Source organism: Pipistrellus hanaki (assembly GCF_964339955.1).
Source record: "Pipistrellus hanaki genome assembly, chromosome: X".
Taxonomy (NCBI): Eukaryota; Metazoa; Chordata; class Mammalia; order Chiroptera; family Vespertilionidae; genus Pipistrellus; species Pipistrellus hanaki.
The window spans coordinates 27,003,594-27,018,969 of NC_140524.1; the positions used below are offsets into that span (position 1 = coordinate 27,003,594).

General features: G+C 48.9%; 1 protein-coding gene across 1 annotated transcript in view; it reads right to left on the reverse strand.

Annotated features, from left to right (window-relative positions):
• Nucleotides 1–533: 533 nt before the first annotated feature.
• XPNPEP2 (X-prolyl aminopeptidase 2) overlaps nucleotides 534–15,376 on the reverse strand; it is a 32,126-nt gene continuing 17,283 nt past the window's right edge. Inside the window, exons 12-21 of the mRNA XM_084870657.1 lie at nucleotides 13,212–13,321; nucleotides 12,423–12,500; nucleotides 11,254–11,325; nucleotides 8,686–8,746; nucleotides 6,986–7,055; nucleotides 6,375–6,479; nucleotides 5,889–5,948; nucleotides 5,302–5,378; nucleotides 3,380–3,469; nucleotides 534–2,730 (exon numbers count right to left, since the gene is read on the reverse strand). Of these exons, the coding sequence (XP_084726783.1) occupies nucleotides 2,536–2,730; nucleotides 3,380–3,469; nucleotides 5,302–5,378; nucleotides 5,889–5,948; nucleotides 6,375–6,479; nucleotides 6,986–7,055; nucleotides 8,686–8,746; nucleotides 11,254–11,325; nucleotides 12,423–12,500; nucleotides 13,212–13,321 (918 nt within the window). The 3' untranslated portion in view covers nucleotides 534–2,535. The remainder of the gene's footprint in view (nucleotides 2,731–3,379; nucleotides 3,470–5,301; nucleotides 5,379–5,888; nucleotides 5,949–6,374; nucleotides 6,480–6,985; nucleotides 7,056–8,685; nucleotides 8,747–11,253; nucleotides 11,326–12,422; nucleotides 12,501–13,211; nucleotides 13,322–15,376) is intronic.

Consider the following 15,376-nt stretch of genomic DNA (forward strand, 5'->3'; position numbering starts at 1 on the left):
CTGATCCAGAGTGCAAGCCTTAAAGCAGGATGGTAAGTGAGCCTGGAGGGACACTGGAAGGGAGGGTTTAGGGTGGAAGCAGCCCCCTCTGCAGCTATGCTTCTGGGGTGGGGCTTCCCAACCCCAAGACTGTGAGTTGGAGGGGGTAGTTAAGTAACAGAGAGGAGGTGAGGTGGAACCCCAGGTCTTGCACTGAAGAGAGGAAAAGGGGACTGTGTAAGCCACCTTGCACTGAAAGGCCTGCTAGTGGGTCTTGGTTAGACACCCAGGACCCTCCTGCTGCCCGGAGCCTGCCAGAACCCCAGGAGCAGGGGTCATGGGCCAAAGGTAAAGGCCTGGGTGGGTAGGCACTGGGGAAGCGGTGTGAGGAACACTGGTTGGGTCGGAGTCCCAGTTCACCAGCTTTTTGATCCTAGTTGAGCCTGTTTTCTCATCTGTGAAATGGTGTAAGCCATACTCCCCACCCTTTTCTGAGAGTTCTAGAGTCATCTGACTGGTTTGAATCCCGTTTTTTTTTTTTTTTTTTTTCATTTCCTGGATGAGTGACCTTGAGTGAGTTGGTTAATCTCTATGAGCCTCTCTTGTAAAATGGGGACAATAAAAGAACCTCCTCATAGGTCATGGGAATTAAGTGACAAAATGCAATAGTGTACCCTTAAATACTTATTATGAAGGTAGATCTCACATTTAGTGTTTTTACCACAGTAAAATAAAAAAAAAATTTTTTTTAAGAATGCATGTAAAGCACAGATCCTGGTACGTAAACACTCCATAGAGAGTGCTGATGACGACGGTGTTGGTGAAACTTGTAATTTTATTATTAGTAGTTGTCTTTGTGGTGTGAGCATGTGAAGGAGCAAATGACTCAGCCAACAGAGGCCCACTGTTGGGTGCTAGAGGCCTCAGTGACGCTGGTTCAGGGCTGTGGTCCTTGAATGTAAGTATCGCTGGCGATAACTGTCACAGGCAAACTAGGCCTGATGGTCCCAAGCTGGGGGACTCTGCCTGGTGCCTTTGCCCAGCACTCTCCTTCAAAGGCTTGGCTCTCTCTTCTCCCAGACTCTGCTCCTCTGAGCAAAGGTAGTGGCCCCAACTTTCCTGCACCACATTTGACAAATCCCCAGTGTGAAGCTCACCTCTGCCCCCTCCATAAGGCTCCAAGACCTTTATTTAGCTCAGGAAGTAGTTGGCTGGGCGTGGCATGCATGGGAATACAGGAACACTGCACGCATGCTCTCAGGCACGTTCTCAAGCACATGTGCTCCCCAAGCGAGCTTCTGGGAGCCTCACATCCTCACCCCACCCCGCCTCCCCTACCACAAAAGCCACAGGTAATAGAAGTCCCCAGCAACACAGCAGACACAATGCAAAACCTAAATGCAGGCTTCGTTGCCAGGTTGTTTTAAATATCTAGCAGGATGTGAGCCCAGGTGGTTAACGGCTGGGCTGGCCAGAGAAAACTACCCTTCCCCACCCCCCAACAACAGTGGCTCAGAGAGCCAGAGAGGGCTGGGAGGTAAGATAAGGGATTCTCCATGGTGCCGAGGGTCAAAAGAGTTGGACTGGTGGCCCATTCTGGTCCCACCATGTCCCAAACAAACACTGTGTATCTTGGGCAGATCCCATTCTGTCTGGAACTCAGTTCTCCTATCTGTAAAATGGGGAAACCAGACACTGGCCTCACATGGTAATGGTCATCCAAGGATGCTGAAGGATTTAATAGTATTGTCACTGTGTCTGTACTTTGGAAAGTTAAGTCAGGAAACCTGAGAGAGTGATTCAGCATCACTGTTCAGGCTTTTCCCAACTTTGGGTAGGGCCATATTCCAGAGCACTTTCCACATTCCCTCCTACCCCATAGCCAAATTACTATGGGTTAAACCCCTATCCTGTCACTTGGCATGGAACCCACCCAGGGTTTGGGAGCGATGGGCTCACACGTTGGGTGGAGGGCTGTTGTGCAGGCCCCTTCCCTGGCTGGTCTTGCTGTATGGCATCAGAGGACTCAACCATCCTTTCTCTCCCTTTATAGGCATAGCAGGAAGCCTGGAAGCGGCCCTTGTTCCTTCAGCCTATGGGTAGCAGCCAGGAGGTCACTGTAGGGCCAGGCACAGCTGAGGGTGAATAGAAGCAACCTCAAGGGCATGGGAAGCCCAAGGAGTTAGGAGCCAGTGTAAGGGAACAGCTCTGGTGGTTTTAGGGTGGGGCTCTCCCAGGGCCATGGGGCCCCTGAGGGTAAGGCACTGGCCTATATTGGCCTTTGAAGCACAGCAGCAATAGGCTCTGGTTATAGGTTAGGCTCACTGAAGGAAAGGAACTAGCTGGCTCACCTATCCTGGTGTTTGGAGCCAAAGATGAGGTGTATAAACCTAGAAGGGGGCCTGCCTGGGACCAAGAAGCCCTGAGTGGCTGGGTTCTGAGAAGGAAGCTGAGGACAAAGGTTTCTGGGCAATGGGCCAGCAGGAGCTCTTAGGGCCTGGGTGGTATAGGATTAAGGGAACTGAGTGACAGGGTTAGCAGGGGTGTTCTGGGCCTCTAGACACTCCAACCGAGGATGGCAAGAGTGGAGGCTGCCAACAGAGAGGCCAAGAAGGTGGTGCGCGGAGCTCTCCCAGACAAGGGCTCTGTGTGCTTCTGCAACCACTCGAATTCCTCCAATAGTTTGCGCTGCTGCAGTTCTGGGCCCACCTTCTCTCGGATGGTCTGGTAGTAGCGATTCAGATATTGGATCTGCAAAGGGTAAGAGGGATGAGGTATTCCTTAGGGTGAGCTGCCAAGAGCTAAGATCTTGGTGCCATCTAGTTCCCTGCTGTGGTAATCCAGCTGCCCACCTTGGCCCAAGTACTCGTAGATGCCCATAGAGGATTTATGCACTTAGTACCCAATCTCTGGTCCTTCACTCCTAATTCCTCAGCCATCATCAGGCTCAGGCATTCTCCAGAGCTTTTCAGAGGCAGTTTGACACAGTGGCTGTTTAATGTCATAGTGACTTTCTTGGGGTGTGTGTTGGGGGGAGTGGATTTCAGGCCTGGCAATGACAGTAAGTAGGGCAGGTTTTATCCCATTTTACCAGAGTCAGGGAGGGATTGATTTTAGTTCTAGGACTTGAGATGGCAGAGTTCAGAGACCTAGTCTCAGACTCCCCAGGAAGTTACTACCTGGTCTTACTGGAGCGCTCTAGAACCCCTGGGGTCTCTGGTGAGCCAGGAAGGCATACAACAATGTGTGCCTACAGATGCCAACAGTGTGAACCTTCCCAGTGGAATGGAAGGGGCATAGGGTCTTGGGGCAGGGGGAACAGAGGCGAGAGAGGCCCAGGGTGGAGAAGGCAGGAACTGGTTCGGGGTTTGAAGGGTTGACAGTGCTGAAGGGCACTTACCTGCTCTGGAGACAGCAGTCTGACATCAATGAGATTCCGGTCATAGGGTACCAATGTCACCACTTCAAAGGTCAGATAGGTCCCTGGGTACTGAAAGGCCACGGAGAAGGTGGAAAAGCAGGAAGTAAGTGAGGAGGAGGAGCTAGGCTGAAGGGAGGCTGGAACACTCCACCCAGAAGCTATGGGCACAAGGAACTGACCCTTATCAAACCCAAGACTCAGAGGAGGCTTGAGTCTCCCACAATTCCCTTGGTTATCCCCCTTTCTACCACTTAGCACCCCACCTTTGGTGGTTTCCTCCTAATTCGTGAATTTAGACTTAGGTCTGTATTTCTCAAACTTTGTGCATCCATACAGCATCTTGGGAGCTTGTTAAATGTGTAGATTCTGTGACCCATTCCCCCCAGACACTGGAGTGAGAAACTCTAGGGTGGGGCTGGGAACATACAATTAAATAATTTAAAGATAAGTATTAGAATTTTATGTCTATCTGTCTATTTCCATATATTTATCTACATATCTATTGATGAATCTATAGAGATAAGTATGAAGAAAAAATAGCAAATAATTCCCATCTCTCATAGAGCTCTTGCATGTATATGCTTAGAAAATTCTAACTACAAAAAGATACCCAACATTTGAAAGTCTCCTCCCTGCCTGCTTTCCTTCCTGAAAACATTTTAGACATACACAGTATATATGTCTATATTTTTTAATTTATGCAAAATGGACCCTATCATACACTATTCTGCACATTCTCTTCTGCACCCCACCTCAATAGTAAACCTAGGACAGCAATTCATATTAGCCCAGGGAGATGCAGCTCATTCTTTTTAAGGGTTGCATGAGGATCCATAGTATGTGGATCACGATTTATTTAACCAGTGATAGATGTTTCTACTCAAACTATGACCATTGATACTACAATCAACATTATTGTATATAAACACCTTGGTGACCTTTTGTGACTATATCCAGAAGGTATATATTTGGTAGAGAGAATGTTGAGATAAAAAGAACAGGGGGGAAAAAGTATAGGCATTTTTGTCTTATTTTGTTTTGTTTTGTTAATCCTCACCCAAGGATATTTTTCCCGTTGATTTTTAAAGAAGTGGAAAGGAGGGGGAGAGACAAAGAGAAAGAGACATCAATGTGATAAAGACACATTGATTGGTTGCCTCCCTTAGGCACCCTGACTGGAGATTGAACCTACAACCTGGGTATGTGCCCTGACCAGGAATCGAACCCTTAACCTTTCAGTGTATGGTATGATGATCCAATCAACTGTGCCACACCAGCCAGGGTCATAGCTGTATTTTAAATGCTCATTTTTACAAATAAACTTTACTACCATGTTGTGAAGTTACAAGGGCATTCAGTTAGTACTGCTGAAATTGAGATTGGCTTGAATTTATAGATTAATTTAGGTAGAAATGTCATCTTCAATACATTGAGGCTTCTTCCCGGAGAGCACCATTGACTTAAATCTTTTTTTATATTCCTGAGTAGAGATTTTTTCCATTAAGTTTTTAAAAGTTTGTACCTAGATAGTTTATCTTGTTGGTTGCTATTATACAAAATTGTTACTTCTCAGAAGCTCCCCTGGTGATCATTATGTACATTAAGAACCAATGATTTAGGGCAGGAATACTGACTCATTTGGTCTAGATTGGTACCTGGGCATTCACATTTTTTTTTTTAAAAGAGTTCTCTAGATGGTTCTAATATTCTAATACGCAAATAGGTTTGAGAAACTCTGATTTATGGAATTTTTCTGGAGCTAAGGAGGACTCCATATAAATCCATGTCCACACATTGAGATGCCCTTTTCCTGTGACCTTCTGTAAATCCTCACACACACACACAGCCCAAAGTCACTGCCATGCTGTTTAAACTTCCAGCCCATCTCAGTGGCACTTTACCTTGGTCTTTGCTTCTACCACGAGGGCCACATCTTCAAGGCGGATCCCAAATTCACCATCCTGATAGTAACCAGGTTCTGGGAGACACAGAGATGCAGGGGGAGAACCTGAACTCAGATTCCCTGTACCAACTGAGGAGTGGTTACAGAGTATGGCTGCCTGGCTGCCCTTGCCTGGTGACCAGGGCAGACCCACCGCTTGTTAGATTTACATTGGCTACCCCGAGGTAACCTGCTGGGCCTCAGCTCCCTCTACCTTCCCTTGTAGCCCAGTGGGGAAGACTTTAGGGTCCACTTGGATCCTGAAGGTACTTCTATCTCCCTGTGTTCAACTGCTTTTTACACCAATAATTGATTGGAGACTATAGTTGGATGTACAGCTGGGAACCAACTCCCAAAAGCAAAATGAGGGTAGGGGCTGAAGAGGCCTGTGGTTAGGGTGGAGCAATCCATTTGGGACTGAGTGGGGAGTAGAGGGAGAGCAGCAGTTGAACCCAGGTGTGCCTGTGCCTGCCATGCTCCCTAGACTGCAGTCCTGGGCTAGTCTTGGGGTGCAGGGTGAGGGGTGAAGGAACCCAAGAGTCATACCAATGGAAGTGAACATGCCCTTGCCCATAGTAAGACCGCTGGAATGGAATCCCACTGGCCCTGGAAAGGGAGATAGAGGTAAAGTTTTAGTGCTCTTGTATTCACCAGCTTGGAAATTAGCAGGCTCTCTGGAACAGTAGGTAACTGGGCACCTCTAGCAGCATTTGCTATATCATTGACTACCTTATCATTGTCTACCTTACAGACCAGATTGACTCTAGCTTTTATTTCTGCAGGGTCTCTGCCAGTCAGCTACTAGGTATTGCTACTCCTCTCTCTGGGGCCCTCCCAAATGCCAGGCAAGCAGCAGGAGTGGCCAAGCTGCCAGCATTTCTCACTTAACCCACAGAGCATCACTTTCCACTAGGTGGGTAAACTTGGATGGTCACCGCATCTCTGAGGGTCTTGGTTATTTCCATAACTGTGAACGGATCTACAATGTTCAGAAGAAGGAGAACCCTGAGGGAGTGTTGAGGAGATACCTACACTCGTGCACACACAGGAAGTTGCCAATGCCATGACCTGTCCCGTGACCATAATTGAGTCCAACATCCCACAAGGCTTTGCGGGCAAAGGCTTCCAACATTGGTCCTGCAAGAGAGATGGCCCCAAGTCAGTCTGCTGGACCCCAAACTATTCACCTTGCTGCTTTCTTGCTCTCTTGTTTCAGAGCCAACTACCAGGATGCTGCCTGTGGAGAGGGGTCGCTGAGAGGCAGGTAAGCCTGTACTATCTCCAGCACACCTTACACCGTACACATTATCTGGACTGATGACTTTATTACAATTTCTCAACATCTGTCAAGACACCTACTTCCTCCAGGAATCCTCCCATGACTCCTGCAGCCCACACTCACCTCCCCAACCTAAGCTTAGATTAAGAGGCAGGAGACCTGGGTTCAAAGCCTGGCTCTCCTAGTGACTCTCTGTGTAACCTTGGGCAAATCGCTTTCTCTCTCTAGGCTGGGTTTTCTTATCCATACAACGTATAGGTGATGATATAATCCCTTCCCCCCAGTAACTTCGCCAGGGTGGTGGTCTGAGTCTAGTGAAATCAGTGTCTAAGACTCTGGGTCCAGCCTGGTCTCTGAAACCTACCTGATGTACCAGCAGGAAAGATGAGTCTGGACAGATCGATATTTCCTATCAACACACGGGTATATGCCTCCTGATAGAGGATGGGAGGGGGAAGAGGGAGAAATAGGTGAAACACAAGAAATGGAGCCTGAGAGTTTCTAGCTGTTTGGCCTGTGTATATGCAGGTGTGTGGGCCCAGACCTGTTTCTGTGTGCGTGAGTGTGAGTGGGGGGGGGGGTGTTGGGAGGGAGGTGAATGTTCATGTGTGATCATCCAGGTTCTAGAATATGCCCAGAGGTGGCTGAGGGGGACCTGCCCAAAGCTTGGTGCATGGGATGCTTGTAGATGGATGGTGAGCTAAGACAGTGACAGCAGGGGCTTGGGAGGCAAACTCCCTGGGTTGGGATCCTGACTTGGCCACTCTGAACCTTAATAAGGCACCTTTAACCTCACTGGTCTCACTTTCCTGGTTTATAATGGGATAACCACAGTATTAGCTCATAATGTTACTGGGAGGAGTAGCGAGACTTCATGAACGTAAGGTACTCCCAACAGAGTAAATGCTCAAATTGAGGTCAGCATCCTTATTACCATTATCATGATCATCCTTTAGTTTTTTTAAGGTTTTTAAATTTGGGTTGGGGTCTGTTAATGTGTCAGGTCATCCTCGTTTGGTCAAGGCTGTTACCTTGTGGAAAAAGAAAGGAAAGTGGTCCTAGCCAATTTGGCTCAGTGGATAGAGCATTGGCCTGTGGGCTGAAGGGTCTCGGGTTTGATTCCAATCAAGGGCACATGCCCAGATTGAGGGCTTGATCCTCAGTAGGGGACATGCAGGAGGCAGCCGATCAATGGTTCTCTCTCATCATTGATGTTTCTATCTCTCTCTCTCCCTTCCTCTCTGAAATCAATAAAAATATGTTAAAAAATAAAAAATAGGAAGGAAATTGGGCTGACAGCAGCCTCTTATTCTGGTCAGGCTCTGTAGCAATGTGTTGAGTCCCCTTCAACACACACACACACACACACACACACACACACACACACACACACGTATTTCATCTCAGGCAGGAGAGCTAGGGCAGCAGATTCAACCCACTAAACTGTGAGCTCCTTGAGGCCTAACCAGTGCTGACATTTTCGCTGTTTCCAGCGCAATGCCTGAACCACAGTCTGCTTGCTGAATGCATGAATGCAGTCTCCTGCTCCCCACCTTCCCTCACCAGAGGCCCCCTAGTGAACATAGATGAGGTCCCAGCCTCTGTACCAAGCAGACCAGCCCTCACTGCTTCCTGAAAAGCCCCAGCTCCTTTCCACCTCTGAGACTTTCCTCCTGGAATGCCTTTCTTGCTCCTTCCTGCTGAGCACAGAGCTAGGCACACAGACAGCACCAAGTAAGTATTTGTTCATTGCTTTCCTGAAATGAGATGATAAGCTTGGGCACATATAAATGAATGCCATTCACATAATGGTTTTGGACTACTTCCAATGAGAGCACACAGGCAGCCACACAGATGATGAAGTTCTTTTGGTGGCCTGAAACATCTCTGGGGAAGAACTCGGGAACACTGGGTTTTGTGGTACTAACTTGCTGTGTGGACGTGGGCAAACTAGTTAACCTCTCTGGGCCTCAGATTTGGTAAAATGAAGGGGCTCTTAGTAGAGTGATCTCTTGGGTGGCCCCAGAGTGAGGATGGGTAGAGGAATATAGGTCTAATGCTTACCTTTTGGAAAGCAGATGGGGTGCCCCAGTGGACTGTTCTAGTGATGTCTGTGGTTCCGCCCCTGTGTAGAAGGAAAATCAACATGTCCAGCTCTGCTGAACATCTGAGGGTAGGGATCGTGCCTGTGTGCTTCCAGTGTGCTCTCAAGGAGGGTTTGAGTGGCAGAGCTGGGACAGGGGTGGGGTGGGAGTTGCAAATGCCCATCGTTAGCATTTACGGGTGAAGGAGCTGCAAAGCTATCAAGATCAAATTACTATATTGTTGGGCAATCCTAATTTTTCACAAACAGCTCCCCATTCTGGCAGTTTTTAAACTTGGCTCACTCTAAAAGCAAGGCTTCTTTCAGGCCTGGCCAGCATAGCTCAGTGGTTGAGTGTTGACTATGAACCAAGAGGTCGGATTTGATTCCCAGTCAGGGCACGTGCCCAGGTTGCGGGCTCTATCCCTAGTGGGGGACATGCAGGAGGCAGCTGATCAATGTTTCTATCTCTCTTTCCCTCCCTCTTCCTCTCCCTTTCTCTTTGCAATCAATAAAAATACACTTAAAACAAAAATAAAAGCAACACTTCTTCCAGGCTTTGTGAAAGGTGGGAGGGGATTGTCCCATTTTTACAGACTGGGAAACAGATCCAGAGACATCATAACACGCACACATCCAGATAGTTATTTACTACCCAGTGAACACTTGTGGCAGCTCCCTTGGAAGGAAGATAGAGCAGGTTTCATTCTCTCCATTTCACAGATGAGGCGTTTAAGGCTGAGATACCCTGTCCCTCTCTGAGCCTTAGTGAAGCCAGCCCTGAATCAAGCATTCACTCTCCACACAGTTGCTCTACTGTAAACATGGATCTGGTCCAGGAATCTGCTCAGAGTCCCAGTGAGCTGAAGCCAGAAGCCAAAAGGCTGACTCCAAACCACCAGCTGCAGCTGTTCTCCTAGGATGGCCCTTGTGGCCATCCCGGGAGCGGGGGAGGGAGAAATGGCCCCAGGGCCCTGGGGACTCCTCCTTGGGAGCCGATCACAGGGTGTGGCAGACTTCTTCAGAAGGAGAGAAGTGAGGTGAATGACCATTTCCCTGGCCTCACCCTGCTCTGAGCATGCCCCAAACCAGCAACGCCCCACAAATCCACTTCCCCTTTGCACACTGGCTGTGCCCAGTACACAAAGAGCCACAGTGGTCACTAGGAAAGGCTGCTGGGCTGAGTGCCTGCTCTTCTGGCTCCCAGGGCTGCACTCAGAGCATGCGAAATGCCTTTGTCATTAGCACATCCACCATTTCTACATGATAGAGGATGACAAACTGTTCAAAGCTACTCCTCCATCAGTCCCAGAAACACTTTTCCCCCAGTCCACTTGATTCCTAGATGAGAAGGGAAACTCTTCCAGCTCCTCTCAGCTCAGCTCCTGTGTGAATGATTGGTTACATATTTAGAAGGAATTGGGTTAGCCTGTTCTGCATGGCTGGCATATCCGGGTGTTCAGGGTGTGCACTGTGTAAGGGTAACACATCCAAAGGAACACCATTCACTTCATGGTTCTGTACTAATTTTCATGAGAGCACACAGGTAGACACACAGATTGTGAAGCCATGATGCAGGGGCTACAGCAACCTCTTACATAGAAACATGTTACAGCAAAACATTGATCTGCTGCCTCTTGCGTGGTCCCCACTGGAAATTGAGCCCACAACCTTGCCAGTGTGGCTCAGTTGATTGGGGTTGTCCCATGCACCGAAAGGTTGCTCGTTTGATTCTTACATGATCACACATGCCCAGGTTGTGGGCTCCATCCCCATTGGCGGGGGGTGGGGGGTGGTGGTGGTGGTGCAGGATCAATGTTTTGTTCTTGCATCATTTAACTCTCGCATCAATGTTTCTCTCTCTCCCTCTCCCTACCCCTCTCTCTAAAAGGCAATGAAAAAAACCTTTAAAAAGCAAACAAACATAGGACAGTGCTCTACATGTGGTTGTGCATGCACTCAGAGGAGCACACACCGACATATACCCATGCTCTGGGTGTCCCCTGAGGTTGCTTCTCTTGTGGGCCTGTTGCTTTTGGATTCTGCCCCTACTCCCAACCTGACATGGTCACCTCACCCATGCAGGTGGGAGGGGAGGGGGCTGAGGAGGATGCATGGCCTGGTGATGTGTGCATGAGTGGGTAAGAGTATGGGTACACTGTTTGTGCAGCAAGGCAGGGCTGCTAACCATGCCTGTTCAGACTGTGTAATAATATGTGGGTTTAAAAACATTTTATTTGAGCCAGAGGAATCATCCTTATTCTCACTGAGGTGCTGCATGGGCAACCTTACTGTTTTGGCCTCTGTAAGTTTCCCACTGTGCAGAAACACACACACACACACACACACACACACACACACACACACACCGCCTGCCTTGTGCCCCCCTTCCTCCACAGTGTAAAAATGAGAAGGCTCATTCAATGCAGGCCTCTCCTTTCTCAGATGAAGAATCCATGACCAGGATGGGAAAGCTTTGGCCAGCTATTGGTCACCCAGGATGTCTGGGCTGAAACAGCTAGGCCAGAGCGTAGTGGGGGGCTACATACCAGTATTGTCCCCCAGAATCCACCAGGTACATCTCATCTGAAGTCAGCTTGCGGTGTACCTCCTTTGATGGGCTGAGAAGAGGAGAGATGCTGAAAAAAGGAGCAGCCTATCCCTGTGTTGGGTGGGGTGGGGGTCCTCTGTGAAAGCAGAGGAATTCCCTCAGCCCTGGGGGCTGGGCTTCCAGGTTGACTCCTTTGGTGAAGTCATTATCTCCCAAAGGGCCCTAGGAAAGTCTTTAGCTTCTGCCACTAATGTCCTCAGCATGTATCTGTTTATCCTGTACTTCATAAGCAAGGCCCTGATCTCCAAGGAGGAGAGAAGGAAAGAGCCCAGAATGTGGGGGCTGGGAGAACCGCAGAGCGCACCCACTGTAGTCATCACCTTTTACATAAGGAGAAACTAGTCTGCAGGGGCCAAGGGAGTTGCAAAAGCCAAGGGGTAAAGCGGGGAGGGAGCTGGGCCTGGACTTTTTCTCTAACTTCCTGCTGCCTCCTAGAGCAGCGGGCCCTGAGGCGCCCAAGGTGCAGGTACTCAAGGATTGGGCTGGAGAGCAAGGTTTGGTAGGGCCCAGGAATTCCTACCTAGGCCAAGGCAGATGAGGACTTGGGAGATGCCATGGAGGGAATTCTGGGATAAGCTAGGCTGGCCCTTGGAGGATGTCTGACCTAGCCTTGTGCCCATGCCAGGCTGAGGCATCTGGTCAGCTTGACCCCCTCCACCCCCACAATTTCATCAGGCAGGCCTACAGGTGTTTGTGTCCTATGGAGTTAAACATTTGGCCAGCCTACATCTTGGGCCCACCTTAGTTGGTTCAGGCTGAATAAATGGACCTTTCTCTCCATGTGCTTGGGAGCTTTAAGAATTAACTAACATAAATAACTCACAAAACACCAAGGAAAAGCATCCTGCATTAGCCCTGCTTCCCTTTCAGATGCCTTAGCCATCAGTACTCACAAAGTCACAGCCTCTTGGGGGAAAATTGCTCAGGCCTTTTAACTCTAAGGAGACATTCTGCCCCAACCTACCCACTAGCCCTGACCCCAGCCCCCACGGTACTAAATGCCTCAAAGTTTAAATATGGACTCAGGTCCCAGAGCATTGCTTCCTCTACCCCCACTCCCCCTGCTCATACACTGGGATCCCTAGAAATTTCTTTTTCCTGAAGTACCTGTAGTGAGCCAGGGCAGCATTCAGACCACTAGCAGAGATGGTTTGGAAACTGGGTCCAGCAGAAAACTTTTCTTCGCTGTAAAGTACAAAGCAGGAATGGTCCATGAATGGGCCCAAGATAGCTAACAAAGGCAAATGAAGGTTACAGCTGCCTCTACCTCAGCCAGACTCTCCCAGTCCCACCTCTTGGTTCTATCTTCCCAAGTCCTGACCTGCCACTTATAGAGCATTCAAGGTCAGAGAAGGAGGGACTGTACACAGTATTTTTTCCTCCTCCACCTCCATTTTACAGATGGGGAAACCAAGGCCTGTATGGCCCACAGTATGTTCATGGTAAAGCAAGAGTGAAGAAACCTATTTCCTTATATTTAAAAACTTCCCTAGCCCAGGAACAGCATCCTTCACCTGAAACCTACAGCCTGCCTATGACCTGGTACTCTCAGGAAACTTCCATCTTCACCTTAATATTCTCAAGTGGTCCAGGGGCCAATAGACCTGAACCAGCTATCCCCAGGGAGAATGGGCTATGCCTGAAGCAGACACTAGGGGATGATATTGGGTTGTGGCCCTTGAAGTTGTTCTACTGTCAGCTGGGGCTGGAGAATGTCATTCAACACTCCCTGCCCAGCTCCAGGACCACCCAAGAATGATCACTCCTAGTTCCAGAGAGGCCCCCAAATACAAGGAGGGACTTCCTCCCCCCAAAGTATGGAGACCAAGTCCCCCTCCCTCCCCCACTGCCACATTAAAAGATAGTCAGCCAAAAAGGAGAGCCGTGGCCCTTCACCTTCGGAGTTTATCCAGCAGCTCTGCCCCGGAGAACTCGTCCACTGTGCCTTTGGGCACATTCTTCTCCAGCCAGACTAAGTAGCGGATCAACGACACGGCATCCTGCACCTGGAACAGGGCAAGCAGAGAAACCGGCTGAGGAACAATCTCAATCAAGGCTCTGGGATGATGGGACCAGGTAGCTGGTCTGGGAACTGAACTTTAAGAACATGAAGGTTTCACCAGCTATCCTATCTAATAAAAGGTTAATAAGCAAATTAACCATCACTCTGTCACAAAGATGATGGCTCCCATAGCCACAATATTGTGGCACCCAGTCCTCAGCCCTGCCAGTGTCCCCCAGTCCTGCGGGGGAGGAGGGCTGCTGCGAGTGAGCAGTATGAGCGGCCTGGCAGAATGCTTGCCTCATCATCATGCAGGTGTTTCATCCTGGCCATGGAGGGTCTCTGGGCAGCGGACACAAAGTGGCCAGGGAAGGTGTGTGTGTGTGGGGGGGAGGGAGTGGCGTGGGATGCTTGCGTCGTTGCCCCGGTGACCAAGCAGGTGTTCCGTGCCCGGCTGCAGATGGGCCTCTGGCCAAGCTGGGGAGCGTTCCACCCCCAGCCACAATAGGCCTCTGGGCCTCAGAGAGACTCTGGGCAGCAGGCACAGAGCAGCCAGGCCCCACAGAGAGCTAATGGAGCACAGATTCGTGTGCAGGGCTACTAGTTTGATAATATGAAGGGATTCTTGTTAGTGTTTATGTATGTGATCACAGAGTAGTGATGTTTTGAAGAGTCCTTATCCTTTAGAGGTATTTACTGACGTGTTGACAGAAGAAAGGATATAATATCTGGAATTTGCTTTAAGGTCACCCAGCAGCAGAGGGTAGGGAGTGGAGGAGATGAATAAAGGTTTGCAGACAAAAGTGGAATTGGTCAAAATTGATGACAGTTGAAGCTCAGAGATGCTGTATGGAAATCATTATGCCATTTTCTCAATTTTCACACATGTTTAAGATTTTCCATAAGAAAACGTTTTTTTAAATGAGGTGCTTTATCCTTATTTTATTGGGAATATCCAAAAGAGTGAGTCATCCTCTTGCCAGGGTGAGAAAATAATTACAGCAAACACTTATTTAACACTTGGAATGTGCTCAAAGCAAGACATATATCATTTAATATAATAATTACATGTATATAATTATATCTAACTAGAGGCCTGGTGCACAAAATTCGTGCACGAGGGGATGGTAGTGTCCCTCAGCCCACCCTGCACCCTCTCCAATACGGGACCCCTCTCACAATCCAGGACCTCTGGCTCCCAAATGCTCGCCTGCCTACCTTCCTGATTGCCCCTAACTGCTTCTGCCTGCCAACCTGATCACTCCCTAACCACTCCCCTGCCAGCCTGATTGATGCCAAACTGCTCCCCTGCCAGCCTGATTGCCCCTAACTGCCCTCCTCTGCAGGCCTGGGTCCCCCCAACTTCCCTCCTCTGCTGGCCTGGTCACCCCTAACTGCCCTCCCCTGCAGGCTTGATCTCCCCCAACTGCCCTCCCTTGAAGGCCTGGTCTCTCCCAGCTGCCCTCCCCTGCTGGCCATCTTGTGGCAGCCATCTTGTGTCCATATGGGGGCAGCCATCTTGTAAGTTGGAGTGATGGTCAATTTTCATATTACTCTTTTATTAGATAGATTACAAATTTATATAATTCATCTGATTATCACATATTTGTATAATTACATATTTATATCTATATACACATTATATGTATTTAAATATATGTATATACATTTATATAATATGTAATTATCTATACTAATAAAAGGGTAATATGGTAATTAGACCAGAAGACCTTCCAGGAGACCTTCCAGAAGCCCTTCCAGACAAAGCCATGGTGGCAGGGCCGAGGCAGAGGCAGTTAGGGGTGATCAGGCCAGGAGAAAGGGCAGTTGGGGTTGAGCAGGCCAGCAGACAGAATGGTTAGGGGTGATCAGTCAGGCAGGCAGGTGAGTGGTTAGGAGCCAGCAGGCCCAGATTGTGAGAGCGATGTCCAACTGCTGGTTTAGGCCTGATCCCACAAGGTGTCCAAGATTAGAGAGGTTTCAGGCTGGGCTGAGGGACATCTCCCCCCCTCCCCCATGCATGAATTTCATGCACCAATATATAATATAAAAGGCTAGT